Raw genomic sequence first — 11,159 nt, forward strand, 5'->3', positions numbered from 1 at the left:
GTAGTAGTAGTGGTGGTGGTAGTAGTAGTATTAGTAGTGATAGTAGTAGTAGTGGTGGTGGTAGTAGTTGTGGTGGTGGTGGTAGTAGTAGTAGTAGTGATAGTAGTAGTAGTAGTAGTGGTGGTAGTAGTGGTAGTAGCAGTAGAGTAGTAGTAGTGGTGGTGGTGGTAGTAGTAGTAGTAGAGTAGTAGTAGTAGTGGTGGTGGTAGTAGTAGTAGTAGTAGAGTAGTAGTAGTGGTGGTGGTGGTGGTGGTGGTAGTAGTGGTAGTAGCAGTAGAGTAGTAGTAGTAGTGGTGGTGGTAGTAGTAGTGGTGGTAGTAGTAGTGGTGGTGGTGGTGGTAGAAGTAGTGGTGGTAGTAGTAGTGATGGTAGTAGTATTAGTGGTAGTAGTAGTAGTAGTAGTGGTGGTAGTAGTGGTAGTGGTAGTAGTAGTGGTGGTAGTAGTGGTAGTAGTAGTAGTAGTGGTGGTAGTAGTGGTAGTGGTAGTAGTAGTGGTGGTAGTAGTAGTGGTGGTGGTGGTAGTAGTGGTGGTGGTAGTAGTAGTGATGGTAGTGGTGGTGGTAGTGGTAGTAGTGGTAGTAGTAGTAGTAGTAGTGGTGGTAGTAGTGGTAGTGGTGGTAGTGGTAGTAGTAGCGGTGGTGGTAGTAGTGGTAGTAGTAGTAGAGTAGTAGTAGTAGTGGTGGTGGTAGTAGTAGTAGTTGTTGTGATAGTAGTAGTAGTGGTAGTGGTAGTAGTGGTAGTAGTGGTAGTAGTAGTAGAGTAGTAGTAGTAGTAATAGTGGTGGTAGTAGTAACAGTAGTAGTTGTAGTGGTAGTAGTAGTAGTAGTAGTAGTAGTAGTAGTAGTAGTAGTAGTAGTGGTGGTGGTGGTGGTGGTGGTGGTGGTGGTGGTGGTAGTAATAGTGGTGGTGGTAGTAGTAGTAGTAGTGGTAGTAGTAATATTGGTGGTAGTAGTAGTAGTAGTAGTAGTAGTAGTAGTAGTAGTGGTAGTAGTGGTGGTGGTGGTAGTAGTAGTAGTAGTGGTGGTAGTAGTAGTAGTAGTAGTAGTAGTAGTGGTGGTAGTAGTGGTAGTAGTGGTAGTAATAGTAGTAGTAGTAGTAGTAGTAGTAGTGGTAGTAGTAGTAGTGGTAGTAGTAGTGGTAGTAGTGGTGGTATTAGTAGTAGTAGTGGTAGTAGTAGTAGTAGTAGTAGTAGTGGTGGTATTAGTAGTCGTAGTGGTAGTAGTAATATTGGTGGTAGTAGTAGTAGTAGTAGTAGTAGTAGTAGTAGTAGTAGTAGTAGTAGTAGTAGTGGTAGTAGTGGTGGTGGTAGTAGTAGTAGTAGTAGTAGTAGTAGTAGTAGTAGTGGTGGTGGTAGTAGTAGTAGTAGTAGTGGTAGTAGTAGTGGTAGTAATAGTAGTAGTAGTAGTAGTAGTAGTAGTAGTAGTAGTAGTAGTAGTAGTAGTAGTGGTGGTATTAGTAGTAGTAGTGGTAGTAGTAGTAGTAGTAGTAGTGGTAGTAGTAGTGGTAGTAGTGGTGGTAGTAGTAGTAGTAGTAGTAGTAGTAGTAGTGGTAGTAGTGGTAGTAGTGGTAGTACTAGTAGTAGTAGTAGTAGTAGTAGTAGTAGTAGTAGTGGTAGTAGTGGTGGTAGTAGTAGTAGTAGTAGTAGTAGTAGTGGTAGTAGTAGTGGTAGTAGTAGTAGTAGTAGTAGTAGTAGTAGTAGTAGTAGTAGTGGTAGTAGTAGTGGTAGTAGTGGTGGTATTAGTAGTAGTAGTAGTAGTGGTGGTGGTGGTGGTGGTGGTGGTGGTGGTGGTGGTGGTAGTAGTAGTAATAGTAGTAGTAGTAGTAGTAGTATAGTAGTAGTAGTAGTAGTAGTAGTAGTAGTAGTAGTAGTAGTAGTAGTAGTAGTAGTAGTAGTAGTAGTAGTGGTGGTGGTAGTAAAGAAGTAGGAGGATAAATTGGAACTACATTTCAGAGCAGTGTCCTGTCCAAGATTGACATGTAATCTGGCCAAGTACATCATGACCCATCTTTCTTTGAGGGGGAAAGTGAAGATTCAGTCTGAGCTTCCTACCTGATTCAGTAGAACAATGACTGTCTAGCCAGTCTGTGAACATTGATCTGCTTAATTCAACTATGAATATAGTTGCAGTAAATGAAAAGCATTAATTAATTGGAGCAATATAACTCAGGATGAAAAGTAGCTGAGGGCGCCGGAGGAGATGGCTGCCGTTTTCCGGGCTCCTAACCAATTGTGCTATTGTGTGTGTTTTTTTCGCGTTATTTGTAATTTATTTTGTACATAATGTTTCTGCCACCTTCTCTTATGACTGAAAAAGAGCTTCTAGATATCAGGACAGCGATTACTCACCTCGTACTGGACAAAGATTTTTACTTTAACGAGTCGGATGTGAAGGATTTACTTCAGACACCTGACAAGGCCCAAATCCCCGTCATTCGCATGAAGAAGAGACGGAGATATCGGGGACGTATGTCGGGGTGCTTTGTAAGGATCCGACGGCGAGTGAGTAATCCCCCTCTACCATCAGTTCTGTTAGCCAACAAGCAATCATTGGATAAAAAAATGGATGAGCTCCGATCAAGACTATCCTACCAACGGGACATTAAAAACTGTAATATCTTATGTTTCACCGAGTTGAGGTGAACGACGACATGGCTAACAAACAGCTGGTGGGGTTTTCGGTCTATTGGCAAGATAGAACAGCTGCCTCCGGTAAAACAAGGGGTGGCGGTCCTTGTGTATATTTAAGCAATAAGGCCCGAGGGGGTGTGGTTTATGGCCAATATACCATGGCTAAGGGCTGTTCTTATGCTCGACGCAAAGAAGAGTGTGTATATAGTACCCTGTATATAGCCTCCACATTGACTCTGTACCGTAATACCCTGTATATAGCCTCCACATTGACTCTGTACCGTAATACCCTGTATATAGCCTCCACATTGACTCTGTACCGGTACCCCCTGTATATAGCCTCCACATTGACTCTGTACCGTAATACCCTGTATATAGCCTCCACATTGACTCTGTACCGTAATACCCTGTATATAGCCTCCACATTGACTCTGTACCGTAATACCCTGTATATAGCCTCCACATTGACTCTGTACCGTAATACCCTGTATATAGCCTCGCTACTGTTATTTTATTGCTCCTTAATTATTATTCATTTTTTTACTTCAGTTTATTTTAGTAAATAATTTCTTTACACTTTTTTTTCTTAAAACTGCTTTGTTGGTTAAGGGCTTGTAAGTCAGCATTTCACTGTAAGGTCTACCTACCCCTGTTGTATTCGGCGCATGTGACAAATAAAATTCGATTTGATGCTTTGTCAAATTGATGATCATCAATCAACGTAAATGTTGAAGCCTATAGACTACTGGGAAATAAGAAAAGCCCCTCAGTGGTACTCTTTCACTATCATAATGTGATTGAGTGGTTTGACAATAGCGGCCTATACTTTCTACAGTACTGCTTGCCTAGTAGCCTGGTCTCATAGACTGGACTTAACATAGTAAACGTAAATCTGGGAAACTCAAATGAGTTGATATGTTATGTTTTGGTTATATAAGTCAGCTGAGCAATGGGGATGGATAAATGTAACGACTCTCAAGGAAACAATGGAGTAAAAACAAGCTTCTATTTTGGGTTCTGATGGGTTCTGACAGTTGATCTATGCTCCTGAGGCATTTATAAGTTACAATACTAAAAGTGTAAATATACTAAAATTATATTACAAGGCCAAAAGTATGTGGACACCTGTTCATTTAACATCTCATTCCAAAATCATGGGCATTAATATGGAGTTGGTCCCCCCCTTCTGCTGCTATAACAGCCTCCACTCTTCAGGGAAGGTTTTCCACTAGATGTTGGAAAATTTCCGAAGTGACTTGCTTCCATTCAGCCAGAAGAGCATTAGTGAGGTCGGGCGATTAGGCCTGGCTTGCAGTCTGCAATTCATCAAAGAGGTGTTCGATGGGGTAGAGGTCAGGGCTCTGTGTAGGCCAGTCAAGTTCTTCCACACCGATCTCAACAAACCATTTCTGTATGGACCTCGCTTTGTGCACGGGAGCATTGTCATGCTGAAACAGGAAAGGGCCTTCCCCAAACTGTTGCCACAAAATTGGAAGCACAGAACGAAGGGGCCAGAACCATGAAAAAAACGCCCCAGACCATTATTCGTCCTCCACCAAACTTTACAGTTGGCACTATGCATTCGGACATGTACCGTTCTCCTGGCATCCGCCAAACCCAGATTCATCCACTGCCAGATTTACCACTGCCAAATGGTGAAGCGTGATTCATCGCTCCAGAGAACACGTTTCCACTGCTGCAGAGTCCAACGGCAGCGAGCTTTACACCACTCTAACCATTGCTCATTGTGATCTTAGGCTTGTGTGCGGCTGCTCGGCCATGGAAACCACATTTTATGGAGCTATTGTGCTGACGTTGCACGTTGCTTCCACTCGGTAGTGAGTGTTGAAACCGAGGACAGATGATTTCCATGCGCTTCAACACTCAGCGGTCCTGTTCTGTGAGCTTGTGTGGCCTACCACTTCGCGGCTGAGCCGTTGTTTCTCCTAGACGTTTCCACTTCACAATAACAGCCCTTACAGTTGACCGGGGGGCAGTTCTAGCAGGGCAGACATTTAATGAACTGACTTGTTGGAAAGCTGGCATCATATGACGGTGCCACATTGTAGGTCACTAAGCTCTTCAGTAAGGCCATTCTACTGTCAATGTTTGTCTATGAAGATTGCATGGCTGTGTGCTCGATTTATACACCTGTCAGCAACGGGTGTGGCTGAAATAGCCGAATCTACTCATTTGAAGGGGTGTCCACATAATTGTGTATATATTGTGTATATTCTTCAAGAATAAATGGGTATATATATCATTCATTTAAAACATTTTTTTTTACAAATGCATGTAGCAATCACCGATGGCCCTTTCAACATGTTATGACTGTGTTATTGTTTGCTAATAGTTACTTACAGTGGCACCAGCCCAAGTGGCAGCACCAGTGCAACTTGAAGCACTTTCCGTGGCTGTGCGTGGCGCATATTGACAGCCCATCGCACGGCAAGAAGTCCGGTCTCCCCGCGCAGCTACGGGCCAGTGCCTGCGCCTCGTCCAACTTATCGCTCTTCGGACACTTCTGGGCTCCAAAACCTGCCATGACCACATCGCCGATCACACCGATACAGAGGCGAACATCCGTCCGGTCAGATATCACATAACGGGGCGGAAATATCTAATGCGATTCTGTCGGGACAGGGAATAGAATCTGAAAGTCTACTGTAACACAAACGTCAGGAAAATATTATGTAGCACGTTATTTTAGGATAGGCAAAAGCAAAACGAAACGCCCTATAAAAGTTGATACAGAAAGGAAATTCAATGTTCAATCAATGCATAGGTGGTAAATTATCCGGTTGTCCTTTGGGATCTATCGTTCTTCGAAGAAGCGAGTCGCACTTTCGATGTTCCAGAGATCAATCAATCCATCCACACTGGGAGGAAAAAGGTCCTTGTCCCTTGTCTTTCTGCGTGCTGCAGACACCGATCTATCCAGCGCACCCTTTCCCCTCCCTCTCAACCCCCCCTCCCTCCCTCCCTCTCACCCCCCCTCCTCCCTCCTCCCTCCCTCCCTCGTACCCACCACCCACCCCCACTCGCTCCTATCCTCCTCAACTTTAACACAGAGACTCCCAATAAATATGAATTCACATTGCTATATGGCCGAATTTGATGCATATGTAATTTCCGGAGCTTGTTTTTTTTGGGGGGGGGGGGGCTTGAGAACTAATTTGGTTGTCAATATGTTGTCAAGTCATAAAGATATAGAATATACATATGAACAGCAACAGCAGAATGCCACTAGATGGCCTTATTACTTTGGTTTGAGTTGTAGACAAGGCTATATCAGCCATTAGCTAAGGGATGGATGAACATTGACAGAATGGTTACCAGGAGAACAATACGGAAGGGGGCATCCTTTTTAAATTTCAGTCAAGGGGGAGGATTTTTTTATTTAAAAAAATAAATAAATAAAAATAGTACATGGGAGGGTCATGTAATTTCGAATTGATGAAATGTCTATATTTCTCAGTGTTGGAGAATGAGTTTATTAAGACTACATATGGATGTGTGGCAGATCCCGCCCCTCATCTCTGATTCGCCGCTGTGCGATATCAAGTGTAGCCTATAGGCTATTTAGTATGGTCTCAATCATCCCTGTGGCTCAGTTAGTAGAGCATGGTGCTTGTAATGCCAGGGTTGTGGGTTCAATTCCCATGGGGGGCCAGTACAAAAATAAAAAAAAATGCATGAAATGAAATGTATGCATTCACTACTGTAAGTTGCTCTGGATAAGAGCGTCTGATAAATGACTAAAATGTAAATCAAATGATCCATAGCCTATAGTGGTGGGGTCTGTGAAGAGTTTAAACAGACCTCTGGGGGCATGTCTTGTGGGGTATGGATGGGTGTCTGAGCTGTGTGCCAGTAGTTTAAACAGACCTCTGGTGGCATGTCTTGTGGGGTATGGATGGGTGTCCGAGCTGTGTGCCAGTAGTTTAGACAGACCTCTGGTGGCATGTCTTGTGGGGTATGGATGGGTGTCTGAGCTGTGTGCCAGTAGTTTAGACAGACAGCTCTGGTGGCATGTCTTGTGGGGTATGGATGGGTGTCTGAGCTGTGTGCCAGTAGTTTAGACAGACCTCTGGTGGCATGTCTTGTGGGGTATGGATGGGTGTCTGAGCTGTGTGCCAGTAGTTTAGACAGACCTCTGGTGGCATGTCTTGTGGGGTATGGATGGGTGTCTGAGCTGTGTGCCAGTAGTTTAGACAGACCTCTGGTGGCATGTCTTGTGGGGTATGGATGGGGTGTCTGAGCTGTGTGCCAGTAGTTTAAACAGCTCTGTGCATTCAACATGTCAATACCTCTCATAAATACAAGTAGCGATGAAGTCAATCTGTCCTCCACTTTGAGCCAGGAGAGATTGACATGCATATTATTAATGTTAGCTCTCTGTGTTTCTTTAAGGACCAGCCGTGCTGCTCTGTTCTGGGCCAATTATGATTTTCCTAAGTCCCTCTTTGTGGTACCTGACCACACAACTGAACAGTAGTCCAGGTGCAGCTAAACTAGGGCCTGTAGGACCTGCCTTGTTGATAGTGTTGTTAAGACGGTAGAAACTAGGGCCTGTAGGACCTGCCTTGTTTATAGTGTTGTTAAGACGGTAGAAACTAGGGCCTGTAGGACCTGCCTTGTTGATAGTGTTGTTAAGAAGGTAGAAACTAGGTTCTGTAGGACCTGCCTTGTTGATAGTGTTGTTAAGAAGGTAGAAACTAGGGCCTGTAGGACCTGCCTTGTTGATAGTGTTGTTAAGAAGGTAGAAACTAGGGCCTGTAGGACCTGCCTTGCTGATAGTGTTGTTAAGAAGGTAGAAACTAGGGCCTGTAGGACCTGCCTTGTTGATAGTGTTGTTAAGGTAGAAACTAGGGCCTGTAGGACCTGCCTTGTTGATAGTGCTGTTAAGAAGGTAGAAACTAGGGCCTGTAGGACCTGCCTTGTTGATAGTGTTGTTAAGAAGGTAGAAACTAGGGCCTGTAGGACCTGCCTTGTTGATAGTGTTGTTAAGAAGGTAGAAACTAGGGCCTGTAGGACCTGCCTTGTTGATAGTGCTGTTAAGAAGGTAGAAACTAGGGCCTGTAGGACCTGCCTTGTTGATAGTGTTGTTAAGAAGGTAGAGCAGTGCTTTATTATGGACAGACTTCTCCTCATCTTAGCTACTGTTGCATCAATATGTTTTGACCATGACAGTTTACAATCCAGGGTTACTCCAAGCAGTTTAGTCTCCTCAACTTGCTCAATTTCCACATTATTTATTATAAGATTTAGTTGGGGTTTAGTGAATGATTCCTCCCAAATACAATGCTTTGAGTTTTTCTTAAATACTTAGGACAAACGTATTTCTTGGCACCCATTCTGAAACTGACTACAGCTCTCTGGTCAATGTAACAGTGATTTCACTTGCTGTGGTAGCTGACGTGTACATTGTTGAGTCATCAGCATACTGTACATAAAAAAAACCCACAGGCTTTACTCAGAGCCAGGTCATTTGGTAAAGATTTTTAAAAAAGTAAGGGGTGTAGACAGCTGCCCTGGAGAACGCCTGATTCTACCTGTATTTTGTTGGAGAGGCTTCCATTAAAGAAAACCATCTGTGTTCTGTTAGATAGGTAACTCTTTATCCGCAATATAGCAGGGGGTGTAAAGCCATTATAGCAGGGGGTGTAAAGCCATTATAGCAGGGGGTGTAAAGCCATTATAGCAAGGGGTGTAAAGCCATAACACATGTTTTTTCAGAAGCAGATTATGATCAATAATGTCAAAAGCCGCAATGAAGTCTTAACAAAACAGCCCCCACAATCTTTTTATCATCAATTTCTCTCATCAGTCATTTGTGTAATGCCCTTCTCTATAAGCATGCTGAAAGTCTGTCATTAATTTGTTTACTGTGAAATAGCATTGTATCTGGTCAGTTTACTAAGGGTTGGTAACAGGCTGATTGGTCGGCTATTTGAGCCAATAAAGGGAGGCTTTACAATTCCTGGGTAGCAGAATGACTTTTGCTTCCCTCCAGGCCTGAGGGCTTTCCACTTTCTTGAAGACATGGAAAATAGGAGTGGGAATATCGTCCTCTATCATCCTCAGTAATTTTCCATCCAAGATGTCAGACCCAGGTGGCTTGTCATTGACGATAGACATCAATTTTTTTCCCCCCTCTTCCACAATAAAACTCACTTTACGGAATTTAAAAACGACATGTCTTTCATAATTTGGTTAGTTATCCATGGATGTGTAGGCTCATAATTTGGTTAGTTATGCATGGATTTGTAGGTTCATAATTTGGCATGTCATGCCTAAGTTTGGTTAGTTATGCATGGATGTGTAGGTTCATAATTTGGCATGTCATGCCTAAGTTTGTAAATCTTGCCAATGGAAAAAAAAGAAGTAAAAGTAGTTATCAGGGGGTTTTGTGACAAACAAAAAGATGTTGCATAAAGCTGAATTATGTTCTCTTCACTGCATCAGGGATACCCAGACGTTTCGGCTTTACAGCCTTCTTCAGGGTGTAGGTACAATTTAAAACAGCATTTATAAAGAACAAACGATGAGCAGCAGGTGCTTCTAATCAGGGTTGCCACTCATCAGCCAATCAGGGACGCGGCCCCTCTGGTCTACCTGTATACGAATTAGTGTCTTTTGATTTTGTGATGAATGAGCCATCGGATTCAATGAATGGAGCAGAGTTTGCCTTTTTCCTCTAAATTAAATTTAAGATGCTCCAGAGCTTTTTAATGTCATTCTTTATGTCATTCATCTTTCTTTCATAGTGTAGTTTCTTCTTTCTTTTTTATTCATTTTAGTCACACGATTTCTCGTTTGCCAAATGGCTGTGCAGTCAGACTTATTTATTTGGCCTCATCCCTCTCAACCATTTTTCAATTCCTCATCAATCCACGGGGATTTAACAGTTTTCTAAGTCATTTTCTTAATGGGTGCGTGCTTATTACTAACTGGAATAACACATTTCAGAAATGTGTCAAGTGCAGCGTCTGTTTGCTCCTCATTCCACAACACAGAAACATAGGAATCACTACAAGACATATTGTTTGACCTCTTGTACACTATATAAGGCCCAGCCTTTGGAACTTTGGTTTACCTAGACATGGCTACGATATTATAATCATTCACATCCTATGGATATGAATGATGCTTTAGAGCAGATTTCTGCAGCATTAGTAAAGATGTGATCAATACATGTGGATGATTTCATTCCTGTGCTGTTTGTAACTACCCTGGTAGGTTGACTGGTAGGTTGACTGGTAACCTGAACCAAGTTGCAGGCACTGGTTACAGTTTAAAGCTTTTTCCTGAGTGAAAGCCAGTTAATATTTCAAATCACCCAGAAAATAAACATCTCTGTTTAAATCACATACATTATCAAGCATTTCGCAAGTGTTATCCAGATACTGACTGTTAGCACTTGGTGGTCTATAGCAGCTTCCCACCAGAATCACATACATTATCAAGCATTTCACAAGTGTTATCCAGATACTGACTGTTAGCACTTGGTGGTCTATAGCAGCTTCCCACCAGAATGGGCTTTCTAATCGACCTGGTATCCTGGAAGGATATTGACCTCATCCCGTCAGTAGAGGATGCCTGGTTATTCTTTAAAAGTGCCTTCCTCACTATCTTAAATAAGCATGCCCCATTCAAGAAATGTAGAACCATGAACAGACCTGTCTGCCCTTGAACAGCACAAAAACATCCTGTGGCATTTTGCATTAGCATCGAATAGCCCCCGTGATATGCAACTTTTCAGGGAAGTTAGGAACAAATATACACAGGCAGTTAAGGAAAGCTAAGGCTAGCTTTTTCAAACAGAAATTTGCTTCCTGTAGCACTAACTCAAAAAAGTTCTGGGACACTGTAAAGTCCATGGAGAATAAGAGCACCTCCTCCCAGCTGCCCACTGCTCTGAGGCTAGGTAACACTGTTACCACCGATAAATCCACTATAATTGAGAATTTCAATAAGCATTTCTCTACGGCTGGCCATGCTCTCCACCTGGCTACCCCTACCCCGGTCAACAGCCCTGCACCCCCCACAGAAACTCGCCCAAGCCTTCCCCATTTCTCCTTCACCCAAATCCAGATAGCTGATGTTCTGAAAGAGCTGCAAAATCTGGACCCCTACAAATCAGCCGGGCTAGACAATCTGGACCCTCTTTATAAAATGATCTGCCGAAATTGTTGCAACCCCTATTACTAGCCTGTTCAACCTCTCTTTCGTATCGTCTGAGATTCCCAAAGATTGTAATGCTGCCGCAGTCATCCTCCTCTTCAAAGGGGGAGACACTCTAGACCCAAACTGCTACAGACCTATATCCATCCTGCCCTGCCTTTCTAAGGTCTTCGAAAGCCAAGTTAACAAACAGATTGCTATGCAACTACTTCGCTGATAGAGTTAAATGTGTCAAATCGGATGGCCTGTTGTCCGGACCTCTGGCAGTCTCTATGGGGGTACCACAGGGTTCAATTCTCGGGCCGACTCTTTTCTCTGTATACATCAATGATGTTGCTCTTGC

At 43.1% G+C, this 11,159-nt stretch overlaps 1 protein-coding gene across 2 annotated transcripts in view; it reads right to left on the reverse strand.

The window, feature by feature from the left end:
• zgc:162707 (UPF0524 protein C3orf70 homolog B) overlaps positions 1-5,572 on the reverse strand; it is a 45,171-nt gene extending 39,599 nt beyond the window's left edge. For both annotated transcript variants that reach the window (XM_029701992.1, XM_029701993.1), the window contains exon 1: positions 4,991-5,572. In XM_029701992.1, the coding sequence (XP_029557852.1) occupies positions 4,991-5,174 (184 nt within the window). In that variant the 5' untranslated portion in view covers positions 5,175-5,572. The remainder of the gene's footprint in view (positions 1-4,990) is intronic.
• Between the last annotated feature and the right edge of the window lie 5,587 nt (positions 5,573-11,159).

Source organism: Salmo trutta, chromosome 20 (assembly GCF_901001165.1).
Source record: "Salmo trutta chromosome 20, fSalTru1.1, whole genome shotgun sequence".
Lineage (NCBI taxonomy): Eukaryota > Metazoa > Chordata > Actinopteri > Salmoniformes > Salmonidae > Salmo > Salmo trutta.